The sequence below is a fragment of the Cebus imitator genome, unplaced genomic scaffold, assembly GCF_001604975.1.
Source record: "Cebus imitator isolate Cc_AM_T3 unplaced genomic scaffold, Cebus_imitator-1.0 Scaffold18, whole genome shotgun sequence".
Taxonomy (NCBI): domain Eukaryota; kingdom Metazoa; phylum Chordata; class Mammalia; order Primates; family Cebidae; genus Cebus; species Cebus imitator.
Genome location: NW_016107333.1, coordinates 6,833,144 through 6,860,099, shown reverse-complemented (window position 1 = coordinate 6,860,099; position 26,956 = coordinate 6,833,144). Strand labels below are relative to the sequence as shown.

The following is a 26,956-nucleotide window of genomic DNA, read 5'->3' as shown; positions in this document are numbered from 1 at the left end:
AACTGTGATCCCCTGTAGAGGGAGAGGCGTTCTGATTTTGGGTATTCTCAGCCTTTTTAGGCTGTTTTCTTCCCTTCGTTATAGATTTATCCATCTGTGGTTTTTATAATTACCGTTTTTATAGTTGGGTTTCTGAATGGACGTCCAACTTGTTGATTCCCGGCGCTAAAATCTGAGCAACCCACTGCGCCGGCCAAAACAGCGGCGTTATGATTGATGGTGCTTTTCTGACTGCACCAAGAACTGCTGCACCAAGGCAGCGGCAAAACCGCCTCACCGGCCTCGAGAGTCGCGCTGGCGACCCGTGAGGCTCCTCCGCTGGGAATCTCCTGGTGCGTGAGCAACAAAAATTGATCTGAAAGTGTGGCGTCCTCTCGTTCTCTGCGCTTTCAGTGGGAGCTACAATCCCGAGCTGCTAGTGATCAGCCATCTTGGATCTCTCTCCAAGTGCTAGGATTATAAGCGTAAGCCACCATGCCTGGCTGGGTACCACTTTTTTAAAATGACTGTTTTCATTTGTATCAAATGGACCTGCTTTCTGAAGGATTACTCAGAAGGAGACACAAATTTACTAAACACTTAATAATAGAACACTGGGCTAGGCAATTTCCATATAGTATTAATTTAATCCTCACAGTAACTTTAGAAGACAGAAATTATTTTCTCTGATTTGCAGATGAGGATCCTGAAGTTCAGAGCTCAGAGGTAAAGTTACTTCCCTGAGATCACCTAGCTAGTAAGTGGTAGAGCTGGGATTCCAAGGCAGGATCATCTGTCTCTAAAGCCTGTACTTTGTCCTACTTCTCAGGAATGGTATTCAGGACACTTTCCCCCAGGTTTAGAAAAGCTGTAATTATCTTTCAGTGAGACAGCATAGCAAATGCGATCACTATCCCTTCCTCACTCCCCAGGTGTTCAAGCAGCCCTGGCCAGGGATCATGCGCACAGTCTATGGGAACCATGAACGCTTTGAGACAACCTACTTTAAGAAGTTCCCTGGATACTATGTTACAGGAGATGGTGAGCGTTAGCTATCCCCTTCTTGCACCTCCCACTAAGACATGTACCTTCAACTTCCATTTTCAGGAAGAGTTGGTGTGTTGCTATAAAAGAGTACCTGAGACTGGGTGACTTATAAAGAAAAAAGATTTATTTTGGATCATCATTCTTCGGGCTGTACAGGAAGTATGGTGCTGGCATCTGCTTCTGGTGAGGCCTTAGGTACCTTCCAATCATGGCAGAAAGCGGAGGGAGAGCCAGTGTATGACATGGCAAGGGAGGAACCAAGGGAGAGAAGGAGGAGCTGCCAGCCTCTGTTAAACAACCAGATCTTGCATGAACTCATAGAGTGAGAACTCACTCATTACTGCAAGTATAGCACCAAGCCATTCATGAAGGATCTGCCCCCCATGACCAAAACACCTCCTACCAGGCCCCACCTCCAACACTGGGGATCACATTTCAACATGAGATTTGGAAGGGAAAAACATCCAAACTAGATCAGTTGGTTAGGGGTAAAGAAAATCAGAGAAGAATGTGTCCTACATGTCAGTATCTGGTATCTAGCCAGAGCTACAAAGAAGAATGTAAGGGCAGGAATGATATAGCAGGAGTCGTCTCAGGATGGTGCCATCTGAACTTTGATGTACGAGGAAAGATGTACAATGTATGTTCCTGTGTTGAAAGAGATGGGGCATGTGGCAGTACATAGTATTATGACATATTTGTCTCCATGTTTGGAGCCTGTGTTTGTCCATTTATTCATCCACCAAGCCATTCATCCATAAGATCTGAGCACCTATTGTGTCTAGGCACTGATCTAAGCACAGGGGCTATTATCATGAATAATATAGTCAAAGTCTCTTCCCTCATGGGGAAGAGGAGGATTCTAGTAAGGGGAGATAGACAATAAGCCCAGCAAACAAATAAATAAGCTTATTTTAGGTAGAGATAAGTGCTATGAAGAAAAATAAACAGGGTAACATGATAATGAGTGTTTGCAGGGATGGCTACTGAACAGGATAGTCAGAGAATACTTCTCTGAAGTGACATTAGAGCAGAGACCTGAAGCCCAAGAAGGAAACAGGCATAATCTAGAGTAAAAGTGTTCTGTGCAGAGGGACACAAGCTTGAGATGTCTGAGGAATGGACTGAAGCCTGTGCGGCTGGAGTGTAGCAAGCAAAAAGAAGAATATTATGTGACGTTGGAGATGTATGTAATATAGGGAGGGTAGAAAGAAAAAAAAAAAGAAAAGAAAACGTAATATAGGGAGGGTCTTGTGGGCCATGGTGAGGAGTTTGAATTCTATTCAAAGTATAGTGGGAAACCTTTTGGGGTTTTAAGCAGGGGAGTGCTAAGAACTGATTTACTGTCCAGAAAATAACTTTGGCTGGGCACAGTGGCTCACGCCTGTAATCCCAGCACTTTGGGAGGCTGAGACAGGTGGATCACTTGAGGTCAGGAGTTCAAGACCAGCCTGGCCAACATTGTAAAATTCTGTCTCTTAAAAAAAAAAAGAAAGTAACTTTGCCTTTAGGTGAGTATACTAGTTATCTCTATTGCCATGGAACAAATTATCCCAAAAGTTGGAAACTTAACAAATATTATCTCATACAGTTTCTGAGGATCAGGAGTCTGTGAACAGTTTAGCTGGGTTGCTCTCATTCTGGGTCTCTTGTGGGTTTCAGTTAAACTGTTGGTAGGGGCTATAGTCATCTGAAGATCTGACTGAGCCTGGAGGACCTATGTTCATGCTCACTTGCATGCTTGTTAGCAGGAATCCTCAGTTCCTCACCTCGCCATAGGACTGCTCACAACATGGCACTGGCTTACCCCACAGCAAATGATCTGAGACAACACAACCAAGACAAGCTAGATATCTTCTACAACCTAATTTCAGAAGTGACATCCTATCACTTCTGCCAAATTCTGCTGATAACACAGACTAACCCTAGTACAATGAGAAAGAGGACTGCCAGGGCTGTGAATACCAAGAGGCAGAGATCAGCAGGGCCATCTTGGAGGCTGGCCACCACAGAGGGCAAAAGTAGAAGCAGAAGACTTGTTAGAAGGCTATTGCAGAGGGTATGGCAGTTTGGTAATCTGGATCAGGTACCCTACTGAAGGGTTTTTATTTAGTAGGTTTTGCATTTCTTCCCAGGCTGCCGGCGGGACCAGGATGGCTATTACTGGATCACTGGCAGGATTGATGACATGCTCAATGTATCTGGTGAGGGCCAGGGGCCACCTTCCCATCTCATTAACTCTGCTCCTCTGGCAACACCCAGTGGAAGCCTTCCATGAGAGCCCACAAGTGTCCTTTGGCCAGACCATGTATGTACTAAGTACAGCATTCAGTTCCAGGCCCAGGTTTTAGGAGTCATGAACACTGGAATGTACCTGGAATAGGGGAACTGGGATGGTGGGGTGACTGAAAGCATGTCATGTGAGGACTGAATGAAGGGCCTTTTCCATTTGATCAGATCAGGACTGTCCTGTGGGTACAGATGGAGCAGGGGCTGGGGCAGAGGCTGGGATCTCTCTCATGGCGCTTCCTTTCTCTTGACAAGGACACCTGCTGAGTACAGCAGAGGTGGAGTCAGCACTTGTGGAACATGAGGCTGTTGCAGAGGCAGCTGTGGTGGGCCACCCTCATCCTGTGAAGGGTGAATGCCTCTACTGTTTTGTCACCCTGTGTGATGGCCACAACTTCAGCCCCAAGCTCACCGAGGAGCTCAAGAAGCAGAGTGAGGAGCCTCCCTGGGCAGGGACTATAGGGTCTGTCTTGGAGGCCCAGTTATCATTGCAAGTTGTTGGGGAGGGGCTAGAGTGAGCTGCTCCCCAAACCACAAACGTATTCCAGAAGGCCCTATGGGCTGATTGCCCTCTTCCTGTTCAGTCTCTACTAGTCTCCCACTAGGATAATAATAATGGCCAACATTTATAGAATACTTCATGCCACCACTAGGCTAAGTGGTTTAAATGAATTACCCCACTCAATCCCTATAGTCACCTCCATGAAACAGATCTTAGTGTTACCTTCATTCTAAAGATGATGAAACTGAAACTCATAGAAGGTAAGTCACTTGCCCAAGGCCTCTAGAAAGGTGGCATTTAAACTCTAGCAGGCTCATTCTACAGCCTGAGTTCCATAAGCTAAAATGAGAGAGTAAAGAGACATTGTGTTGAGAGCAAGAGAAGCAGTGATCCTGAGGCTGTCTCTGGGCAGGGCCTTGAAAAGGAAACAGGTGGGGAACAAAGCCATCTTTACTTTGGTTTTTAAAAGTCTGGCTAAGGGTGCTGAAAATGTTTGATGATTTGTTGGTTACAGTTAGAGAAAAGATTGGCCCCATTGCCACACCAGACTACATCCAGAATGCACCTGGCTTGCCAAAAACCCGCTCAGGTATGTTCAGAGGCCTCCATGGATTGGGATGGGCTGAGGTCTGGTGGTGGGGGGGTGTGTGGATGAAAGCCTGTGGCAGGGCTGGGGCGGGTCAGTCCTTTCACCAAGTAACTAGAAGTCTGTGGTTCCCCAGGGAAAATCATGAGGCGAGTGCTTCGGAAGATTGCTCAGAATGACCATGACCTGGGGGACACGTCTACTGTGGCTGACCCATCTGTCATCAGTCACCTCTTCAGCCACCGCTGCCTGACCATCCAGTGAACATGACCCTGACCTTTACCCAGGATTCCCCCTGCTTGGCTCTCCAAACTTTTGCGCATCCTCTTTGCCCCCTCAGGAGTGCTGAGGGCCAGTACTGACCCACACTGCCCTCCCTTGACCAGCTATCTGGGACCGGAAACCAGCCTCGTACCCGTGTGGAGACCACTTCCTTTGACTGCCAGGCAGAAGGGACAGAGCCCAGGTCAGCCTCAGTCTGCTATGCCTCCAGACTGCAGAGCTCTCAGAACCCAGAACAGGGATAAAAAGGCTACCTCTCCAACCCAAGTTAAGTGTTCAGAAGGGATGTGAGGGCCTCCACTGAAGCAGGGAGGCAGCTGTGTAATCCTATGTCAGTTCTCTTAGGAACCACCATGCTTATACTGGGCATGTACTTGTCCTTAAAAACAATGGCTTGTGAGTCCAGGAACAATTTATTATTTTTAAAATATTTTGCTGCTTCTTCTGTTCTGGGTCTGAATTCCCTTTTGTGCCTGATGCCATTACTGTCTGCCCATTTGCTCCAGGGGCTGTGTGGGCAGATTCAGTCTCCAGAGGGTATTCAGATCATCTGCTTCTTTGAAGGAGTAAATGTGTTTTGTTCCTAGGGCCAGAGGAGCTTGTCTTCCTTGTCCCCTGTTCCCCCCTCCCCTGAACAGAACTCTGCCCATGGAGACATTCTGAGATGAAATTCTGGGTTTTTTTTTTTTGCCCCAGTCAGTCTCAAGCCCTGTGGTTGTAGGAATAAAGCCTGTGATCTCAAGAAGATGATGACTTGTTTTCTTAGGTATCTGTGCACTGAGGCTGTGTATTCATTAGTGGCAGATAGGAAGGGGAGGGGTATTTCCTAGGACTACCCCCAATATCTTCCTTCTAGAACTTTTGGTTTGGGCAGCGCCAAGGAGGCTTCACTGATAGGCCATTTGACAAGCCCCTGAGCTAAGCAGGAAAGTGATAGAAGCCAGTTCACTGGCAGGAGGGAACATGTTATGTCCCATCATGGTTGCCTTCCCTCCTGGGCTCCAGCCAGGGAATCTCCTTCCTCCTATGATCCAGTAGGAGCATTAGTGGGTGGCTAAGAATTGCAACTTCAGGGTCCCACCTGTAGAGTCTGGGTCTAGGGAGACCCTGATTACAGCCCAGTCACTTCCCCTGCTCTAATATACCTTAAGTGGGCTGACGTAGGTTAAAGCTCCCCTATCCCTTCTATGCACAAAGTAAGGAATCACTGAATTAGCAATGCAGCTTTATTTAAGGCAGAATTGGGGAAAGGCTATGCCCCTCCACTCTCTTTCCTCCTACCACTCAGTCCTATCCCAAGTCAGGCACTGGAACCTGCTGAAAAGGCTATAAGGGGCTGACAGAAGCGGGGCAGGGTTCATGGACCTTTACCTCAGAGCTTTCCCTCAGCTGTACCCACACCCCAAAGATTTGGGGGCCTCTAGATCTCATCTAAGGGAAACACAGCTTTTCTGGTCCTCAGATGGAGAGCTGGGGGAAAGTATCACCATTTACCCTTCCATAAAGACTCTGGAGGTCTTTAGGAGGACAGCCCCTCAGGAGGGCTAGGAGAGGAATGACAAATACAGGGGAAAGAAGGTCCTGTGGGCCTGGTTGTGCCCTCACACAGGGTATGGGTTGTCCAGGACTGCCACTCCTGCTGCCACACCACCATCTGCATGCTCGATGGCTTTGGTTCGAAGTAGATGCCCCACGTGCTTGTTCATCACGAGTGTCTTTCCCTGCCTATAGGAATGGAAGCAGGAGACACACATCACCAGGACTCAGCCACAAACCCAGGACCTTCCCTTGTCCCCACTGAACAGTACATGGGTAACTATACCCAAGGAAGTGCTAGGTTTTTAGAGCCTCTATTCGTCTCTGGAGTCTCCTTCTAGCCCTAGATTGTCAAAGTATGTTTTCTGAGTCCTTCTTTGTACTATTTGGAGTTTTCTTCACAGTTGCAAAGCACTTCTCATCAGGGCTTCATTTGGTACCCTGGTGAGGTGGGCAGGCCTTGGGTCCTTGGCCTCATTTAATAGATAAGGAAACAGGTAACAAAGCTAGGGATTGGCCGAGCTAGCACCGAAGCCCAGGATTCCTGACTCTTTCCAGTGTTCCCTCTAGGCTTACTTGGCTGGCACTCTTGCAAGCAGGCAGTGGAAAGAGCTTCTGCTGACTGGCTCACCTGACATAGACTCCAAAGATGCCTAGCTCTGAAACACACTGGACCACTTGGACAGGGCTGCCAGGCCGTAGCAGGCAATTATCAAAAGGCTCAGGTTCGATCTTCTCCATGAGGATGTAGGAGGCCCTCTCCTCAGTGTCCTTCAGCCGCTTCAGGGCCTGCACCATTTCTTCCCCATATAGGTTGTTACCTGCAATGAAACTGGCCAGTCACCCTGGATCCTCTGCCTACCTTCTCCATCCATGCCCTCACTTCTGGGGCCACATGGGCAAGTCAGCAGCCTCAGTTCCTGGCACCAGCTCAGTGAAGCCAGGGCATATCTGGTTCCCCAGAAGGGAAGCTCACTTTGACAGGAGAGCCCATGCTCATGTGGTGAACACGCCTTCCATCACTGTTCTGCCCTGGCTCTCCTCCTACCTATGGCTGTTCCTTCTCAAGCTCCATTACTGGCTCCTTCTTTTAAATGCTGGAGCCCCAGAAGAACTGGTCTCCATGCTTGCTCTCTCTTCCATGTACCTTTTCCCAGGTTTCTCCTATTCCCAAGGCTCCATCTATACCCTAAAAATTGTTAACTTCCAAATTTTTTTTTTTTTTTTGAACAGAGTCTCGCTTTGTCACCCAGGCTGGAGTGCAGTGGCGTAGTCTCAGCTCATCGCAATCTCTACCTCCCGAGTTCAAGTAATTCTCCTTGCCTCAGCCTCCCAAGTAGCTGGGACTACAGGCGCATGCCACCATGCCTGGGTAATTTTTTGTATTTTTAGTAGAGATGGCGTTTCACTGTGTTAGCCAGGATGGTCTCGATCTCCAGACCTCATGATCCACCTGCCTTGGCCTCCCAAAGTGCTGGGATTGCAGGCGTGAGCCACCATGCTTGGCTACTTCCAAATCTTTAATGCAGGCTCCCAGCTTAGACATCATATGACTGTCCCACAGGACCCCAAACAAACTAACTTGTCTAAGCAGAACTCATTACTTCTGCCTGAACCTGCCCCTCCTGGACCTTCCTACTCCCAATCAGGCAAAAGGCATCCCTGAGTCATATTTAACATCCCTCCTGGACCTCCTACTTCCAATCAGGCAAAAGGCATTCCTGAGTCATATTTAACTCCTTCCTTTCCACTCCCCCTCTCACTATCTAGGGCATGTCTCTCCAGCCGGCTCCACAGTCATAGCCCTAGCCCAAGCCTCTGCATTGCTCTTCTGAACAACAGTATCAGCCTCTTCCATTGTTTCTCTGCTACCAAGGTCTCCCCTCATTCCAGGACATCTTCTACAACACAGAAACTTTCTAAGTTTTGCCACCATTGCTAACTACTTGAATCCTGGATCAATGCATCCCTTCCCTGCTTAAAACTCTCTAATGGCTTCCTACTACCCTTAAGATAAAATCAAATTTCTCAGTATATATTCCATGCCCTTTATAATCATGATGCCATCCATTTATCTTGCCGAAATCCCTGTCCCATCCCAGCTCCCCTTCCAGCCTCACCAGTTTCTTACTAACCTCCAAACATACCACACTTTCATGGCCCAATGCCTTTGCTTGAGGTTGTCCCTTCTTTATGGGACACTTTTCCTCCTTTCCACCTGAGAAATTCCTACCCACCGCTTAAGACAAAGATTTAAAAAAAATCCTCTCTTCTGAGTCTATGAGGCAGATATGACCCCTGACCTCAAGCAGTTTCGAACTAGAAAGGAAGACAGACATGTATTGTCTCCAGCCTAATATGACCCTATCCCACTTCCCAACAATCTACCCACAGGCACCTCAGGTTAAACTTGTCCAAACCCTTCAGTGCTAGTTAATTAGATCCTCTGTGCTCCCATACTTGGCCACAGTGTCTTAGGGGACACTGTCCAACATGTGACCTGTGTCAGTTTCAATAGTATCCCCCATGCCTGGGACTGTGCCCATAGTAAGGGCCAATGAGCACTGGCCACAACCTGATAGTCCCTTTCATTGAGGAGCCCTGCAAAAGGGGGATCCACCTACCTCCACCCTCTCTCTGGGGCTTTAGCACAAACCGGCTAGGGGCAGCAAGGGCCTCAGCAATGGCCTGGTCTCCTTCTTCACCCTGGCGGGAGGCAGAAGGCAGTTGTCAGAAGTTTAAAGGCGAAAGAGGCAAGAGCTTAGGTCCAGCTGGTTGTGCAGAGCAGCATCAGAGGAAGAGCAGGAAGGGGAACAGACATAAATTCCTTCAGGCGGGATGCTATTATCTGGATGACACTCCCAACAAACCACCTGCAGTGGCAGATGCAATGAGAGCAGGCCTTTCTTTAGCAACAGCTCAGAGCTCTGCAGCAAGCAGCCTGGTACAGTTCTCAATTCTTGCTACCTGCCTTAGTCCCTTCCCCCGTTTGCCATCCTCATCTGTACCTTTGCTGAGAGAGCTTACAATGGATTGCAGCCTCCATTCTTCCATCATGAGACTGCCCTTCTGCTTACAGTTCTGGGGGTTCTCCAGAGCATCACCAACCCTTGTCACAATGCCAGCTCCAGCCTCCCCAACACATTGAGCTCTAGGTCTCTACCACCTACAAGGCCTGTGGTAGGAGAAACAGGCTGGCCACATACCATGTCCAGTGAGTAGAGGCCAGCAAAGGTGGCACGGAGGCGGGCCACAGCCTCAGGCTGGCCAGGGAGCAACATCTCCAGCATGCCTGCCCTGCTCAGCTCCTGCTGCACCTTCTTAGTCCCAGCTAGCTGGGTAGCAATGTCTGGGCACTTGACAGCACATGACCTCTCCAGCAGTAGACGTGCTTCCCAGTTCTGCAGAGCAAAGAAGGCAAATGGAATTCAACTTTATTTTGCTTCAGCCGACCTTTACTGAACATCCAGGTATGATTTATATTTTCACCCTCATGATCACCCAGGATCATTGCAACATCCTTGTGAGCCAGGGGTGATATGTTATAGTTATGTATCATTGTGCCAGACTGTGAGACCCCCCCAAAAGGCAAGGCTCCCCTAATCTGTGGGAAACAACAGAAGGTGTAAGGGTGTAGAAAAAACTGAGTCAGCTTCCTAGCGTTCCATACTTGTTACCATGGCCTACAGGATCCTTCAGGACTTGGCTCCTGTCTACTTTTTCAACCTTGTACCATCCCTGACTCCTCGTCTCCTGCAATCTAGCCAATAGGCCTGTCATTCCTCAAATCGCAAACCTCTTTCCCTCCTCAGGGCCTGTACTGCTTTTCCCTTAGCCTGAAACCCCCTTCCTTTCAGCTTTTCCCATGCATAGCTGGATCCTTACCATCCTTAAGTCTCAGTTCAATGTCGCCTTTTCAGAGAAGGCTTCCCTGTCAACTCTATTTAATGTGGGTTTCCTATAATTCTCTATCTTTTCACCCAGTTGTTTCATTCAAAGCAGTTAGCTGAAACTAAAACACACACACACACACACACAAACACACACACACGCAATTTTTTTTTTTTTCTATTTTTGTTTACTTTTTTTGTTCTTTTGAGACAGGGTCTTGCTATGTCACCGAGGCCGGGGTGCAGTGATACAATCTTGGCTCACTGCAACCTCCACTTCCCGGGCTCAAGCGATCCTCCCTCCTTAGCCTCCCAAGTAGCTGGGACTACAGGTGCATGCCACCATACCCAGCTAATTTTTGTATTTTTTGTAGAGATGGGGTTTTGTATGTTGCCCAGGCTGCTTTTGAACTCCTGAGCTCATGCAATCTACCCACTTAGGCCTCTCAAAGTGCTGGGATTATAGGTATGACACACTGTACCTGGCCATATTTTTGTTTACTTTCTGATACCCACATCTCTGACCAGACTGTGAGCTCTGTAGCACAGGGCTCTTATCATTTGCCTTGTTTTCTCTTGTATCTCCAGTGTCTAACACAGGTCCTGGCACTTTGTGGGTGCTCAACAAATATTTGTTATTGTTGCTGAATAAGGTGAAATTTGAGTGGGGTTCTGAAGGATGGGTAGAGTCTGACAAGTGAGACTCAATGGGGAAGGGCTACTCAGGCTAAGAGAAAAATATGAACAAAGGCCTCAAGTGGGTGATCACAGGATGAATGGTTTATCACCACCAGAGCTGAGGGTATAAAAGGCAAGGAAACAGCAGGGAATCATGCCTCCCAACTCCGGTTCCCATTCTCATGCAGTAAGGAGATAGTCTGTCCTTGGCTCCAGACCTCTGCCAAATTGCACACAGCAGGATCAAGTCTTTCCTGTGACCACCCCCCAGCCAATGCTGTCCTTCCTTTGGTACTACTGGTCCACCTGTAGCACCTTCACCTTATCTTCATCAATAACCCCAGGCACCCAACTACTATTCTGGCATTCCACACAGAATCACAGGTGACCAGAACATCAGAGATAAACCCAGAGAAATGCTCCATTATGTTAGAAGCAGGAAAGCAAAACCAAAGATAAGCAAGGACTTGCCCAGGGTTACCTAGCAAGTCACTAAGCCTTGCAGATCTATCTCCACGTCTAAACCTGCTCTGAACGCTCAGTTCTCTAAAAATGTTTACCTCTTTAAATGCAACTTTCCTTCCTTGTTACCTCAAACTCTTCTAAGTTTTCTTTGTCCTGTTTTGTAATCTGGACCTATTTTCCCAATAGACAGTTTCTCTCTCCTCTAGTTGCAAGTTGCCATCACTGTTGACCACCTATCTAAAGAACGGGATCTTCTATAGAGATGCCACCTCTGTGGAGCTTCCCCATAGAGTTCAACCCTGAGGGGAGTCCTAGATGAATTACAGACCTAGAAGGAGCCCCCTCAATTTTCTAGTGTAGCTCCCCCAATTCAAAGAAACAGAGCTAGAAAGGGTCAGGAACCTGCCCCTCATCACAAAGAGGTAGTCAAGCTCATGACCTCCAGTTCACTGCCCATGTTGTTGTTGTTATTATTATTACTATTTTGAGACAGAGTCTCGCTCTGTCACCAGGCTGGAGTGCAGTGGCGCAATCTAGGTTCAGTGCAACCTCCGCTTCCCAGGTTCAAGTGATTGTCCTGCCTCAGCCTCCCGAGTAGCTGGGACTATGGGCGCCTAACTAATTTTTGTATTTTTAGTAAAGACGGGGTTTCACCATGTTGGCCAGGATGGTCTCGATATCTTGACCTTGTGATCCGCCCATCTCGGACTCAAAGTGCTGGGATTACAGACATGAGCCACCGCAGCTGGCCTGTCCATGGTATTTCTAAACTTATTTCCTCCTTTATCGTCTCCCAGCTGAGAGCAGAGCTTGTTAGCCTGTCCATGATGTGCATGTTAGGAGCAGAGGAGAAGAATGGGAATATTATCAGCCTGAAAGTCAGAAAGCCTGGGAACGTCCTGTGGGACCTTAGAGAAGCCTCTCCATCTCTCTAAACGTTAGTTTCTCCATCTGTATAATGGGGACAATTATACACCTCACAGAGTGGTTGTAAGGGTTCAGTGAAATAATGGATGTGGAAGGTAATCATGAAACTACATGGTAGGATAGCAAAATAAGGTGATATTACTGTCATTAACATGAATGAGGAGATGATAAAACTTTCTGATTCAGATAAAGGAGAGATAAGAGTTGGCAGAAAGAAAATGGTCAGCAGTATGCTAGAAGTGGCTTACATCAACTAGTGAGAGCTGAATGTTGTTAAACATTTGCCAGCACATCTCTGGAAACAGTGTAAATGGCTGAAGCTCTGTAGATTCCTGAGGATTCAAATTCTAGAAGACTGTGTTTGTTGAGTGAGAGGTAGCAAAAGGCTTGAGGAAGGATAGGAGGTTCTAGCAGCAAGCTCCCCAATAAAGAATTGAAGTGAGGACTCAGGAAAACCCAGGTTGTTATAAGCCTGAGTTGGGTTTCCATGGAGCTCTTGTGGGTCCCAGGAGGCAAAGAATGGTCTCAAAGAAAATACCAACCTGTAGACTGTACTGACAAGGCATGTAGCCATCCCGGAAGTAAACCACAGCAATTTCCTGGCCATCCCTAGAACACATGATGGAGAAAGCTGCTGTGTTAAATTATAACTGATATGTTCAGTGGTTCAATCTATTTCAGGGTACATCAAGATGAATTTGGCTTTTTCTCTTTTTTTTTGTTTGACACAGAGTATTGCTCTGTCACCAGACTGGAGTGTAGTGGTGCAATCTTGGCTCACTGCAACCTCCGTCTCCTGGGTTCAAGAGATTCTTCCGCCTCAGCCTCCTGAGTAGCTGGGACCACAGGCGAGTGCCACCACGCTCGGCTAATTTTTGTATTTTTAGTAGAGACGGGGTTTCACCATGTTGGCCAGGATGGTCTCAATCTCTTGACCTTGTGATCCGCCCACCTCGGCCTCCCAAAGTGCTGGGATTACAGGCGTGAGCCACCACGCCTGGCAAATTTGGCTTTTTCAAAATTCAGCCCACAGTGGAAGCCTGGTCAGGGGTTCACTGGAACCAGTGAAAGTAGATATCCACACTATCAGGGCTTCCACTGGAAACAGGGAGGTATGTAGCATGGAACACTTTAGAATATTCCAGATTTAGAGTCATTCTAAGAAGGCCAGAAGGAACAAGAAGGTAACTAGAATCAAATTAGGTAAATGCATAAAAATGTTGGCTGGAAATTACCGAGCAGCAGGATCATACTGCCATATGTAGTAAAACACACTTTGTATTTCCACAGCTGAAATGAGGATGCAATGTTTTTTTGTTTGAGATGGAGTCTTGCTCTGTTGCCCAGGCTGGAGTGCAGTGGTGCAATCTCAGCTTACTGCAACCTCTGCCTTCTGGGTTCAAGCAATTATTTGCCTCAGCCTCCTAAGTAGCTGGGATTACAGGCGCCCACCACCATGCCCAGTTAATTTTTGTATTTTTAGTAGAAACGGGGTTTCACCATCTTGGCCAGGCTGGTCTTGAACTCCTGACCTTGTGATCCACCCGCCTTGGCATCCCAAAGTGCTGGGATTATAGGTGTGAGCCAGCATGCCTGGCCTCTGAAAAAAATGTTAATGGCAGGGGTGAAGGTGGAAATGCAAAGATGTAAAATTATGAGTCTGGTTATAAGACAAAGACTTTTTAAACTTCTTTTCCTTTTCTTTGACCTGTTTGATATTGTCTAGTTTATCTAAAAGTAAGTTAACTGCTTTGTTTTGTTATAATAAAAGCATATTTTAGGCCGGGCGCGGTGGCTCAAGCCTGTAATCCCAGCACTTTGGGAGGCCGAGGCGGGTGGATCACGAGGTCAAGAGATCGAGACCATCCTGGTCAACATGATGAAACCCTGTCTCTGCTAAAAATACAAAACATTAGCTGGGCATGGTGGTGCGTGCCTGTAATCCCAGCTACTCAGGAGGTTGAGGCAGGAGAATTGCCTGAACCCAGGAGGCAGAGGTTGCGGTGAGCCGAGATCACACCATTGCACTCCAGCCTGGGTAACAAGAGTGAAACTCCATCTCAAAAAAAAAAAAATAAATAAAAGCATATTTTGAAAAACAATGAATGGTGGTGTGAAATTCCATGGATAGTCTTAATTTTAACAATCACAAAGTTCTAGGTCTAAATATACATGCTGCAATGGTACCCAAATATGTAACACTCAATCTACCTGGTGGTGGCCCCTAGAGAGAAGGATGACTTGGCTTGGAACACAAATCTAGGCCCGAGCTCAGAGAGTGGCATCCAGGCCAATCACAGAATGAGCCAGCTGCTCCTCTTCCTCCCTGACTGCCCAGCTCAGCTTCTCAGGCCTGATCTGACCTTATTAAAAGGGATAAGAAAACTTTTAGGAACTTAGGGCATATGAAAACTAAGATGATCTCTAAGGAGACCCTGATCCAGAATGTCAACAGCTCTGATAGAAGCAGACTGCCTTTCTCCAAAATTTTCTGAGGGGATGAGATATTTCAGAAATTAGGAGAGAAGGAACAAGCCATTGCATCTCCCAGAAGAAAGAAGCATTTGGGGGAAGTGGGGGGCAGGATGAGTTTCATAAAGCAGCCTTCCACTGAATTCTTGGGAATGCTTACACAAACAGCCTTCGGTCTTGGTCCAGAGATCCCTTTTCAGAGATAGCTTCAAATCTTCGTCGGATCACGTGGATGTTCCTGGGAAAAATGGTGAAGAGCCAGAGGGAATGGATGCTATGTTTTGGGTGGCCCCCCCCAATCTTGGAGCCATACCTAGAAGTGCCCCTTCCTTTACTTACCTGGCCAGTAGTTCATTCTCTATGGCACGCTGGTCAAATATGTTTCTTTCCTTCTCTTGAGCAATCAGTAGCACCAGAGCACTGGGGAAAGAGCACAGGTAGCCCAAGGCTACTACAGAACTTGTTCTTCCTTTGTTTGTCCCCTCAACCCCCATACCGCCCCACCTCCAGGAATAAGAATAAGAACACAGGTTCCCTGAAAGACAATATATTCCCTGGAATAAGAATAAGAACACTGCTTCCCTGAAACAGCAGATATTCCCTCTCTCAGGAACCCTGGGATTGCCTCAGGCATAGACACCTGATGCTATGATTTCCTGAAAACAGAAAACTTCAAAAATGAAGATGCCTCTGACCCTTCTCCAACAGGCAGATGAAATATTGTAATGATGTCATGGGTTGATGAATTTTTGTGCAAATTAAAATTTAGATTTAAAGCCATTCTCAACCAAGAGAACTTTTTCTTAGAACTTAACATAATAATTCTAAAATCTCTCTGGAAGAATAAACAAGTGGGAGCACTGAGGAAAATTTTATAAAAGAACAACGCAGGGGGTCAGGGGCTAATGGCTCTATTACTAAATTGTAAAGGATACAAAAAAGGGGTGTGGTTCTTACATGAAATGGAACCCTACAGAAACCCACAGTGCCAACTACAAACAAGGCATTATCTCCTGGGGCCTCCCAATATTCCTGTAACGTACACAGGGCCACGTTTGATCTCATAGTATTAATGAGATCACTAGGGCTTACGTGGCTTCTTTGTCTCTGATTATTCATATATTTCTTTTTTTTTTAAAAAAAAGCAAGGAATTCATTATAATTACAAAGAAATGTCTTTAGCAGTGTGAGTAGGCTTGGAGGGAATGAATTATGGATTCAGGCTCACAGTTTCAAGGATTCTCAAGGTTCTCCTGAAGAAGATTATATATTGACTTTATATTTGGCAATAATTTATAAATCAATAAGTGCTTTAGTGACCTTGTCCTTAAGTGTGCAACAGTGCCCTCTTAGAAATGACCCTTTATTGTGTGAGGCTACACAGGCTTGGGAAAGCCCATATTGAGGAGTTCCGTTAACAAAAGGGACCCTTTGTCTGATCTGCTCTTCTACTTTGCCCTCTGCTTACCACCTTGGCTGTCTTAGTCCCTTTGTTTTCAGTATGGAAACAAATTAGGAGGTTAACAGGTCTAGGTAAACTCCTAACCTGGCATTCACCTGGTACCAGAGCAGGCAAGCAGTTGATCTAGAAATAGATCCTGGGGCAGTGGTATAGGCTAGGGGGTATTGAGGAGCCTCATGTACCTAGACAGAGAGGAACCACCAAGGTCTAAAGCCACCAGTGGCTTTTAACTTCTTCTTTTTTTTTTTTTTTAAAGGAAAAAAAGAAAAAGAAAGAAAGAAAAAAAGAACAAAGGAGAGGAAGAAAGAGGAAGAGTTAGAGGGAGAGCGAACGGGAGTGTTGCTTTATTGCCCAGGCTGGAATGCAGTCTAAAAATGGGTATTCATGTATTTCTTAAAGAGGCAGGGGCTTGAGGACTCAGGGAAAAGCTTATGCCAGAGAACTATCTGTTTGGCTGCCAGCTAAGATAGCTCCATTGTCAAAGATAGGTTCAGTCCCCTAACAGATTCTTAGGGTGAGTGCTCAGCAGTACCAAACTCCATTTTTTTTCTTTTACATTTTATTTATTTAATTTTTTTTGAGACTGAGTTTCCCTCTGTCACCCAGGCTGGAGTGCAGTGGTGCAATTTAGGCTCACTGCAGCCTCCACTTCCTAGGTTTCAATGATTCTCCTGCTTCAGCCTCCCCGGTAGCTGGGATTACAGGAGTGCACTACCATGCCTTGCTAGTTTTTCTATTTTTAGTAGAGATGGGGTTTCACTATGTTGGCCAGACTGGTCTCGAACTCCTGGCCTCGGGTGATACATCCCCCTCAGCTTCCCAAAGTATTAGCATTACAGGCGTGAGCCACTGCGACCAGCCTCCATGCTCCATTTTTGCTGTGGCTATACTGCTTTGTGCCTGTGGCTTCCTCCTGAGACCCATGGAATGCTAGGCTTTGGCTTAGGATTCTAAGTGTATTTCCCTGACCTCCTCTACTTGGCCTCTCTTGTCTATCTCTGTTTCTCCTGACCTTGGCTGAACTTGGACTAAACTCTGTTTGCCTGACTCCTTTCTGCTTAGCCAAAATCCAGGTCTTAGTAAGTCCCCTCTCCTGGTCTGCCTGAAATCTCATGAGGTCAGACATGATATTAAGTTGAGTCTTGGCTTTGAGTTGGGTGTCTGAGACACAAACTAAAAGTGGTGCTCTCCCAAGTCACCTTGCCCTGAGAAAGTCCCAAGGGCCAATGGCTTTGCTCTTCACTTTGCAGCCTAACTCATGTCTCACTCATGGGTGAGGCTATGTGTAGGAGGGTGGCAATTGGCCCAGGCTGGCCCACCTCCAAAAAGAGGCAGAGGAGGAAGGCTGGCAGCTGGAGGTTAAAGTGGAACTGCAAACCCCAGCTAATTAAGTCAGCCTGCCAACTGCAAAACAATCGGAGCCAGGCTCAGAAACATATTCAACCTCTTTTTGCCTTCAGTTCTGAGCACTCTATTTCCAAGTGGGACTAGGAAAATTAAGGTCAGTTAAAGAAGGTGACCTGACAATAGCATGCTGGCTGGGGATGAGGACCCCTGAGTGCTAGTGCTGGCTCTGCCAGTTACTTGTAGTATGTCTTGGTAATTGACTTGGGTAAGGCAATTTCATTCCTTGGGCCATGGGTTTCCCATCTATAAAATAACGGTGTTAAAAAGATCACAGTTCCCAACCTTTTATCACTAGGAATCCCCTTTTCTTAATCTACTCATTCTAACCACAGGCCCTATGCTTTCAGAGTTTGTCTAAATTGAAATCGTAATTCATTTTGCAGGATTCCATTTTTAAAAAAATTTTAAAAATTTTAAAAATCATGAGATAATTGATGAAAATTCATCTGCTCTACCAATGCAGTTTTTCAGTCAATACTATGGAACCATATCTCTTAGAGGCAGAACAGAGAAGTAGAAAGAACACAGGCTTCAGGGGCAGATGAATTCTATACTTACCAGTTGTATAATTTTGGGCAAGTTATTCAAACTCTCTGAGCCTCAGTTTGCTATTGTATGAATTAAAACTAATACAAACTAACACAAATACAAATGATGCCTGGCTAATTTTTGTATTTTTCATAGAGACAGACTTTCACTATGTTGGGCAGGCTGGCCTTGAACTCCTGACCTCTGGTGATCCACCTGCCTTGGCCTCCCAAAGTGCTGGGATTAGAGGCGTGAGCCACCATGCCTGGCCTATTATTATTATTGAAAGTACCACATAATGATCCACACAGAGTTTTTAAAAACATTTTTCAGATCGATGATCTAATTTAATTCTCACACCCTTTTAGGTATTATTATTACTCCTGTTTCACAAATGAGGAAACTGAAGCTCAGAGAAGAAAAGAACTAACTTGCCAAGGTTATGTGTTAGTTCAGCAGAAGAGCCTATCTCACTCTCACAATGGGGGAAGCCAGTTCTGGCTCAGGTGCCACATAACTCCTACCTACCAGTGCCTAACTCTGGACACACAAGTATGTTATTGACAGGCTGGCAGGCAAAACCCTGTGCAGTGTTTGTCTGTCAGCAGTCCCCTAGCTGACCCATCCCCTGGCTTCCCTCTCTTAAAATACAACCTAGTCAATATACTTGAAAGAATATTTGTCTGATGATTTCTAAATGCTTGGAGCCTAAGGTTTCTTAGGTTTTAGTGAGGCTTAGCAAGGACAGAGAGGCTCTCTTGGAGGTAAGAGCATGATTAAGAGTGCACGTTTTGGAGGGAGGTAGACTTTGGTATCTGTCACCAACTCATCACTTAGCCTTGAACAATCCTGAGGTCAGTTCTCAGGACCTCAGTTTCCTCCTCTACAAAATGAGGAAGTTGAACAGTATCGACCTCAGAGAGCTTATTATGAGAATTCGATGAGATCCTGTATGTACAGAGCTTAGCACAAGATGTGGCACTAGTAAGTGTATATTAAGGACTATTAATGCCATATTAACATTGCAATAACTGTTAGTATAGTGGCCCCTCGATGATCTGAAAATCACTTACCTAACATCTTCACACATCTGGAAAACATTTGAGAAATAGAAAGAAAGCAAAAAATGCCTCTAAGCAGTTAAAAAGGATATCATAAAATTCCTTAGTCAAAGCTTATGTATTTACTCATCAAAGAGGCCCTCACACTCTTCAGACCCAATCATAACAATCTGGATCATTTGCTTTCCCAAACCATGGTAAATCAGAAGAGAGGCACGGGCATGGGAGTGGACGATTCCAAGTTCAAGCATACCAACAGCAGTCAAAAGTAGGAGCTGCCCAGGCGTGGTGGCGCGTGCCTGTAGTCCCAGCTACTTGGGAGGCTAAGGTGGGAGGATCGCTTGAGCCCAGGAGTTCTGGGCTACAGTGCGCTATGCTGATCGGGTGTCTGCACTAAGTTCGGCATCAATATGGCGACCTCCCGGGAGCAGGGGACCACCAGGTTGACTAAGGAGGGGTGAACCGGCCCAGGTCGGAAACGGAGCAGGTCAAAACTCCCGTGCTGATCAGTAGTGGGATCGCGCCTGAGAATAGCCACTGCAGTCCAGCCTGGGCAACATAGCAAGACCCCGTCTCTATTTTTTAAAAACAACAACAACAACAACAAAAAAGAAAAGTAAGAGCTGAGAATTGGGAAATGGACAAGAAAACTATGAAGAAAATGAATGAGAGGCTGGGTGTGGTGGCTCATACCTGTAATCCCAGCACTTTGGTAGGCTGAGGCGAGCGATCATGAGGTCAGGAGTTCAAGACCAGCCTGGCCAACATAGTGAAACCGCATCTCTACTAAAAAATACAAAAATTGGCTGGGCGTGGTGGCTCATTCCTATATTCCCAGAACTTTGGGAGGCCGAGACAGGTGGATCATGAGGTCAGGAGTTCGAGACCAGCCTGGCTAATATGGTGAAACCCCGTCTCTACTAAAAAATACAAAAATTAGCTAGGTGTGGTGGTGTGCGCCTGTAGTCCCAGCTACTCAGGAGGCTGAGACAGGAGAATCGCTTGAACCCAGGAGGTGGAGGTTGCAGTGAGCCGAGATAACGCCTCTGTATTCCAGCCTGGGCAACTGAGTGAAACTCCATCTCAAAAAAAGAGAAAAGAAAATGAATGAGAACTAAAGCCTAGCAGTCAGAGCTATGAGTGCAGGCAAACAGCCTTGCGTGCCTCTCTAATTCTAGGTAGCATTGCTGTATTTCAGCAAGCTGCAATCATTGACAGTCATAATGATGACTTCCAGTCAATAAGAGAAACTTAAATCATACTCAGCATCTCTTATTTAAGAAGGAAGCCTTAAAATAATTTTGGCAATTAAAGGTATAAGTTTCTATTCCTAGAAAAGTCCCCTTATTCTCTAATGATGGTAGGCAAAAAAAGAAGTTGCTATACCCATTAATGCTGAAACTAAAGCAGGATCCTGCTGCTACCTTTTCACACCCTTACTTAGCTGAGCCGTAGAGCTCCCAGGCTTTGGCAATTCCCAGGGCCAGTCCCTTGCTGGGATTATTAGAGAGGATCTTGGCAGCTTCTTTTGTCTTACTCAGGACACTGAGAACATGTCTGTTGGAAGAGAGATGACTGTTCAGTAATTGGATGGACCTGGAAGACCCCTCTGCCCATGACCTCATAGATACAGCATGACTCTGAGCATCAGTTGAGCACTAAGAAGCATCCTACCATCACATTCCTGGAGGATCCACTTCAGGTTGGAATATGCTGGGCTGCTGTAACCCTGGCCCTTGATGTACATGTCTAGGGGAGACCTAAGAGCCTCTGTCCCCACCCCAATCTACCCCAGCCTCCCAGTGAACTGGGACCCCTTACCCTAGGCCTCCAGGCACTGTCTGGAGCCCTGTGCAGACCATCTAAAATCACTGCAACTTGGAACATCACTGCTGGCTAGAAATGGATGCTACTAGGCCCAGACCCCAGGTAGAAGTTCCTACATTCCTCTCTCTGGGGCTCTCAAGATATTGTTTCTTCTGCTTGTACAATGAAGGGACAGGACTAGATGAGCCATAAGGTCCCTTTTCTCCATGACAAACCAAGGATCTAATTACAAGTGGAAACTGCTGTGGAGTGGCTGGGGAAACATGTGACCCAGGGCCCAGGAAAGCATTGGTTTACACAATAGGTATAATAACACAAGTCATAGGTGGAGTTCCCTGGCCTAGCCAGTGACTATAGACCCTCAGGATGTCACCCTACAGGTATGCCTGGGGCTGCCCAAGGGACCCACCGGTGCACAGCTGGGGTCCGGGAGGCCAGGCCCCCAAAGCTGGCAGAGATGGTGTTGATTTCGATCTGTTTCAAGACTGGGGAGCCATCTGCGCTGCACTGGAACATGTAGTCTGAGCGGTTCAGGCCCAGGAACACGGTCTGTGGGGAAAACTGAAGGCTGACAATATCTGCCCAGGGGCTGTCTCTGAGGACCTAGCCACAGAGCAGACAGGTACCATGAACTCTACATAGAGATCAGAGGCACCAGTGAACACTCCCCAGCCCAGTGGGATCATTCTTCTGGTCATCCTAGAATTGGTCACGGGGATAAACCCACTGGGGACCAGTGAGAGGCAGATTCTCATGAGCTGAGGGCCTGGACCAGATTCTTCTAGCAAAACAAAAAACAAACAGAGAAGGGAGGGGCAGTTTCCAGACTAGAGTGGGACTGGGAACGGTTACCTGGGCAATGCCCTCTTTTAGGACTTGCTTGTGGATATCAAAGAGACGAGCAGTAAAATCATCCCGTTTGATGGTGCTGGAGGAAGAAACAGAGAACATTTTGCAGGCTTAATTGGACCTAAAACGTCAAGGAGTCCCATCCCCACTCATTGACTCCTGAATCCTCTGAGTCTACTGGCCATAACTTGAATGTCCACCCTAATCTGGCAGAGAACAGTGGCTAAGAATCCAGCTCTAGACCTGGGCTCAAATCCTACTCTACCACTCACTAATAGGCAACCTCGGGGAATCATTTCACCTCTCTGTGTCTCAGTTTGCTGATTTATAAAATGGAGGGAAGATAATTATATTTATATCCTAGGGTTGTGGTAAAAAGTCAGTAAGATATTACATTAAAAAAACAGAACATACTGCTCCAAAGAAGAGTTAAAAAATGACATGATATACCTGTTCTACACTTGAATAGCTCTGATGGTTGGCAAGCTTTCTGGTTAACATAATACTAACTCTCCATAGCTTTTCCTACACTCTGGGACCTCCCAGGCCAAGCCTTCTCCTTCTCCTCCATGGCAGCCCTCAGAGATTAGAAGACAGCAGTTATTCCCTGTGTACCAATAAGATTTTTCTGACCCAAGCTAAATATCCTGTTTTTTTTTTTTTTTTTTTCCAACTAGTCCTCCTATGATGTGATTTCCTCAGGGAAGCCTTCCCTATCTGGGTCAGATCCCCCTGCTATGTGTTCTCATAGAACTAAGAACCACTCCTTTATAGCACTGACTGCAGTTGCAATTTTAAATTTTATTTGTGTGATGATTAGTGTCATCTCTCCTGTTTGACTATAAATGTCATGAAGGTAGTCGCTGTGTCTACGCAGCCTCATTGTCATAACCCAGTGTACTGCCATGACGTGACATGTGTTAGGGACCTATCCAGCATGGTTTTCTGGAGCTTCAAGAAGAGCCACAGTAAGAAAAAAATCCACAAGTAATTAACATCACATGTATTGCCCTTTGAGCTTCAGGGTGGATTCTGCACACTTCCCTTTTTCTGAAGAGGTTCTCTCCTTCATGTGTTGTAGAGGTTCTTCTCCCTTAGGAACTATGGTTTGTATGTGTATGAGAGGAGAGAGGAACAGAGAAGGCAGGGGTTGCAGAGATGAGCTGCAGGTCTCCTACATAATTTTATCATTAGGGTAAAAGTCATGAGCCAGGCTGCTCATGTTTCCTGATCCAAGATTGCAAGTACAAAGCTGGCTCCATTCCAGGAAACAGCTCAGGGGGAAGGTGGTGGGGAGATTCATACATTCACGACTCATTGGATTTTCAGCTACAAGTCAATAGGTTTCAAGCTTCTTACCATTATGACCTCTTCTCATATTCACCCAAAAATTTTAAAAGATTTTGTCTCTAACAAAATAGTTATTTCTGTTGAAAAATTAATCAAAGACATCCAATTACCAGTTGAACATCCCTTATCCAAAACGCTTAGGACCAGAAGTCTTTCAGATTTTGGAAGATTTGCATATATGTAATGAGATATCTTGGGGTTGGGACTCAAGTCTAAACACAAAATTCATTTGTTTCATATATACCTTATACTCATAGCCTAAAGATTATTTTACAGAATATTTTAAATAGTTTTGTGCATGAAACAAACTTTTGACTGTGTTTTGACTGCACCTGTCACATGACATCAGGTGTGGCGTTTTCCACTGGTAGAATCATGTGGTGTTCAACAAGTTTTAAATTTTGGAGCATTTCAGGTTTTGGATTTTTGGATTAGGGATGCTCAACCTGTACAGTATATACACATCTAGCATAATATTTATAGATATTTAATTCTAAAATGAATATATAAAATATGTATTATATATAATAAAAAAAAAATATATATATATATATATATTTTTTTTTTGAGATGGAGTCTCGCTCTGTCACCCAGATTGGAGTACAGTGTTGCGATCTCAGCTCACTACAGCCTCTGCCTCCTGTATTCAAGTAATTCTCCTGCCTCAGCTTCCCAAGTAGCTGGGATTACAGGTGCCCGCCACTACACGCAGCCAATTTTTTGTATTTTTAGTAGAGATGGGGTTTCGCCATGTTGGCCAGGCTGGTCTCAAACTCCTGACCTCAAGTGATCCACCCACCTCGGCCTCCCAAAGTGCTGGGATTACAGGGATGAGCCACCATGCCAGCCTATTTATATTTTAATTCTAAAATAAATTAAGACATTTTAATAAATTGCCCCAGAATCTGAAGGAAAAAAAAAAAAGATCAAGGGAAAGAGACAGAGAAGGGTGGATGGACTGAGCCGTTTCAGAGGTTGCTTCCTCACGCCCTGAGTGTGGCACCCCATCCCACCCAACAATGAGGCCTGGGATGACAAGAAAGGGTTGCTGCTTAGGAGAAGTAGAAAATCTGACTTTAAACCCAATAACCTTCTCTACCTCTGTTTTCCTCCAAAACTAGGCTGACTTTCCCTAATTCCAAAGAGAAATATCAGTCTTCAAAGTAGGGTGTCACGGATTACAGAATGTCAACAATGAAAGTGATCTTGGATTTAAGCCAATCTTTCCATTTTTAAGATAAAGAAACCTTAGGCCCAGAAAAGGAAAGGGAGTTGCTTGAGGCCATATAAATAACTGGTTGAGCCAGGATTAGAAGTCAGCTTTCCTGACTCCTATGACTTTTTGTTCTTGGTAGGTACCTTTCCTCTGTTCCACCAAATCAGCTGACACAGTAACACCTCATGGCTCCCCCATTACCAGTTCCTTGGTTCTAGCAGCTCCTGGCCCCCACTTCACTGCCCCCTACCTGGCGAGAGTTTGCTCCAGGAAGGCAGCGTTCTGGCTGACAGCATCCACTAGCAGGTTGAAGTCCATCTGCACAGCATAGGCTTGCTCCAGCAGGGCACTGGGCACCAGTGAAGGGAAGAGCGTGAATGGGGCATAGCTCACCACCTGTGATCAAGAAGAGAGAATGGGACAAGCGTAGAACACCTGTGAACGGGCTGTCTTGCAAATGTAACCCCATGGAAAGTCTGGCCTACATTTACTGAGGACACACCAACTGTAGATTAGTGGTTACCTTGGGAGGAGCAGAAGGGGAAGAGTGGTACAAAGAGAGCTTTCAGATTCTGTGATAGTTTATCTCTACATACTAAAGAGAGAGAAGCAAAAAAGCAAATCACAAAAAGAAACCCACAAAAAGTTATTGAGCATTTACTATGTGTAAGGTACTATTTTAAACACTTTACATCGATTCATCATTTAGCCCTGTGAGGAAAATACTCGTATTTATTTTTATTTTTTATTTTTTTAGAGACAGAGTCTCACTTGGCTATCCAGGCTGGAGTACAAGTGGCGCGATCTCAGCTCACTGCAGACTCCACCTCCTGGGCTCAAGTGATTCTCCTGCCTCAGCCTCCTGATTAGCTGCAATTACAGATGTGCACCATCATGCCTGGCTAATTTTTATATTTTCAGTAGAGACAGGGTTTTCCCATGTTGGCCGGGCTGGTCTTGAACTTCTGATCTCAGGTAATCCACCCACCTCAGCCTCCCAAAGTGCTGGGATTACAGATACTATTATTATCCACACTTAACAGAGAAGGGACCTGAGACAGAGAGGTTTACAGACTATAACAAAATTATATTCAGCCAGTAAGTGGTGCTGGGATTTGAACCAGGGTAGTTACTAAACAACACACACACATGTGCGTGCTTGCGCACAGGTGCACACACACACATACACACACATATACACACAGAAGCCTGCTCCTTGCTAGCTGATGTTCAAGCCCAGGCCCCTCCATGCATCAGGAGCTCACACTCCAGTCCCCTCGCCTTTTGATTTTGATTTGGTTACTGAGTAGGACAAATGTTAAAAAAAAAAAAAAAAAAGTGAACTCTGGTTCCCTTAGTAGAAGCCAAGAGTGTTTTTTTCCACCAATGTTAGAGATGGTGACTCAGGTTAACAGGCCTAGAGTTCAGCTGCATTCTGCATTCTTTGGACTTTAACATAGACAAGAAACCCAAATACCATTGAGGACACTGATTCTAGAAGGGAAAGTGCATTCTGAGATCCCTGCCAACAACTGAACTAGAACTTGGGTAAGAGATGAAAAGAAAATCTTGTGACTTGTATTATGAAGAATCCCTGAGTTTAACCTTTGAGTTAATATCAGTTTGTCATTAGGGTAGTATAAGTTTATGGTGTTATAACTTGATATTTATATATTTATTTTAAAAGTACTATTTTTTTTGAGATGAAGTTTTGCTGTGTTACCCAGGCTGGAGTGCAGTGGTGCAATCTCTCTCTGCAACCTCCACCTCGTAGGTTCAAGCAATTCTCTTGCCTCAGCTTCCCAAGTAGCTGAGACTACAGGTGCGTGCCACCACACCTTGATAATTTTTATATTTTTAGTAAAGATGGGGATTTCACTGTGTTATGATCCACCTGCCATGGCCTTCTAAATTGTTGGGATTACAGGCGTAAGCCACCATGCCCAGACAAAATATTATTTTTTTAACAGATAATATAAATACATGATACAAAATTCAAAAGAAACATAAGAATACATAGTGAGAAGTATGTCTCACTCTCATTTCAGTCTCCTGGGGAAAAAACTGTGGTCCAGCCACCAGTTCTCCAACCCAGAGGCAAATGACAGATTAGTGTCTCACACAACCTTCTAGTCATCTTTATATTGACATATAGGTATACATATATATATTTTCTCCTTTTTCACTCCCACAGCAAACTATACTACATTGTGTTTTTTAAATATTTCCTTATATGTTCAAATACAGCATTTTCATTGATATTTTTAGTTGCTGTAGAGTATTCCACTCTTTGGATATACCGTAATTTATTGAATCTAGTATATAGGTAGTTTGTTTATTTTCTCATTACCATTAATGTTTTAATAGGTATCCTAGAAATATGCATTCTAGGTATTTTGTAGATGAGAAAGTCCATACATTCTAAATTTCTAAAAGTAAAAATATCAGGTAATTCAAGTAAATTCATTTTAAATTTTGGTAGATAATTCCTAAATTACCCTTCCCAGCATCTTTTTTTTTTTTTTTTTGAATGGGGTCTTTCTATGTTGCCCAGACTGGAATACAGTGGCCATTCATAGGTGCCATCATAGTGCCTCAAACTC

At 45.4% G+C, this 26,956-nt stretch overlaps 2 protein-coding genes across 7 annotated transcripts in view; one reads left to right on the top strand and one right to left on the bottom strand.

Annotated features, from left to right (window-relative positions):
- The window catches only part of ACSS2 (acyl-CoA synthetase short chain family member 2), a 54,353-nt gene extending 48,923 nt beyond the window's left edge, over window positions 1–5,430 (top strand). For 2 of the 4 annotated variants that reach the window (XM_017513762.2, XM_017513766.2), the window contains 5 exons: window positions 912–1,020; window positions 3,162–3,230; window positions 3,571–3,747; window positions 4,332–4,406; window positions 4,540–4,699. In XM_017513762.2, coding sequence (XP_017369251.1) covers window positions 912–1,020; window positions 3,162–3,230; window positions 3,571–3,747; window positions 4,332–4,406; window positions 4,540–4,667 — 558 coding nt within the window. In that variant the 3' untranslated portion in view covers window positions 4,668–4,699. Of the gene's footprint in view, window positions 1–911; window positions 1,021–3,161; window positions 3,231–3,570; window positions 3,748–4,331; window positions 4,407–4,539 lie in introns of all 4 variants that reach the window. The other 2 variants (XM_017513741.2, XM_017513751.2) reach the window with 2 other exon arrangements.
- A 463-nt stretch (window positions 5,431–5,893) lies between these two features.
- Window positions 5,894–26,956, bottom strand: part of GSS (glutathione synthetase) — a 29,531-nt gene continuing 8,468 nt past the window's right edge. For all 3 annotated transcript variants that reach the window (XM_017513807.1, XM_037733127.1, XM_037733131.1), the window contains exons 3-13: window positions 24,604–24,749; window positions 21,791–21,866; window positions 21,348–21,487; window positions 20,552–20,668; window positions 14,993–15,073; window positions 14,814–14,891; window positions 12,724–12,790; window positions 9,428–9,622; window positions 8,846–8,927; window positions 6,853–7,042; window positions 5,894–6,410 (exon numbers count right to left, since the gene is read on the bottom strand). In XM_017513807.1, the coding sequence (XP_017369296.1) occupies window positions 6,287–6,410; window positions 6,853–7,042; window positions 8,846–8,927; window positions 9,428–9,622; window positions 12,724–12,790; window positions 14,814–14,891; window positions 14,993–15,073; window positions 20,552–20,668; window positions 21,348–21,487; window positions 21,791–21,866; window positions 24,604–24,749 (1,296 nt within the window). In that variant the 3' untranslated portion in view covers window positions 5,894–6,286. The remainder of the gene's footprint in view (window positions 6,411–6,852; window positions 7,043–8,845; window positions 8,928–9,427; window positions 9,623–12,723; window positions 12,791–14,813; window positions 14,892–14,992; window positions 15,074–20,551; window positions 20,669–21,347; window positions 21,488–21,790; window positions 21,867–24,603; window positions 24,750–26,956) is intronic.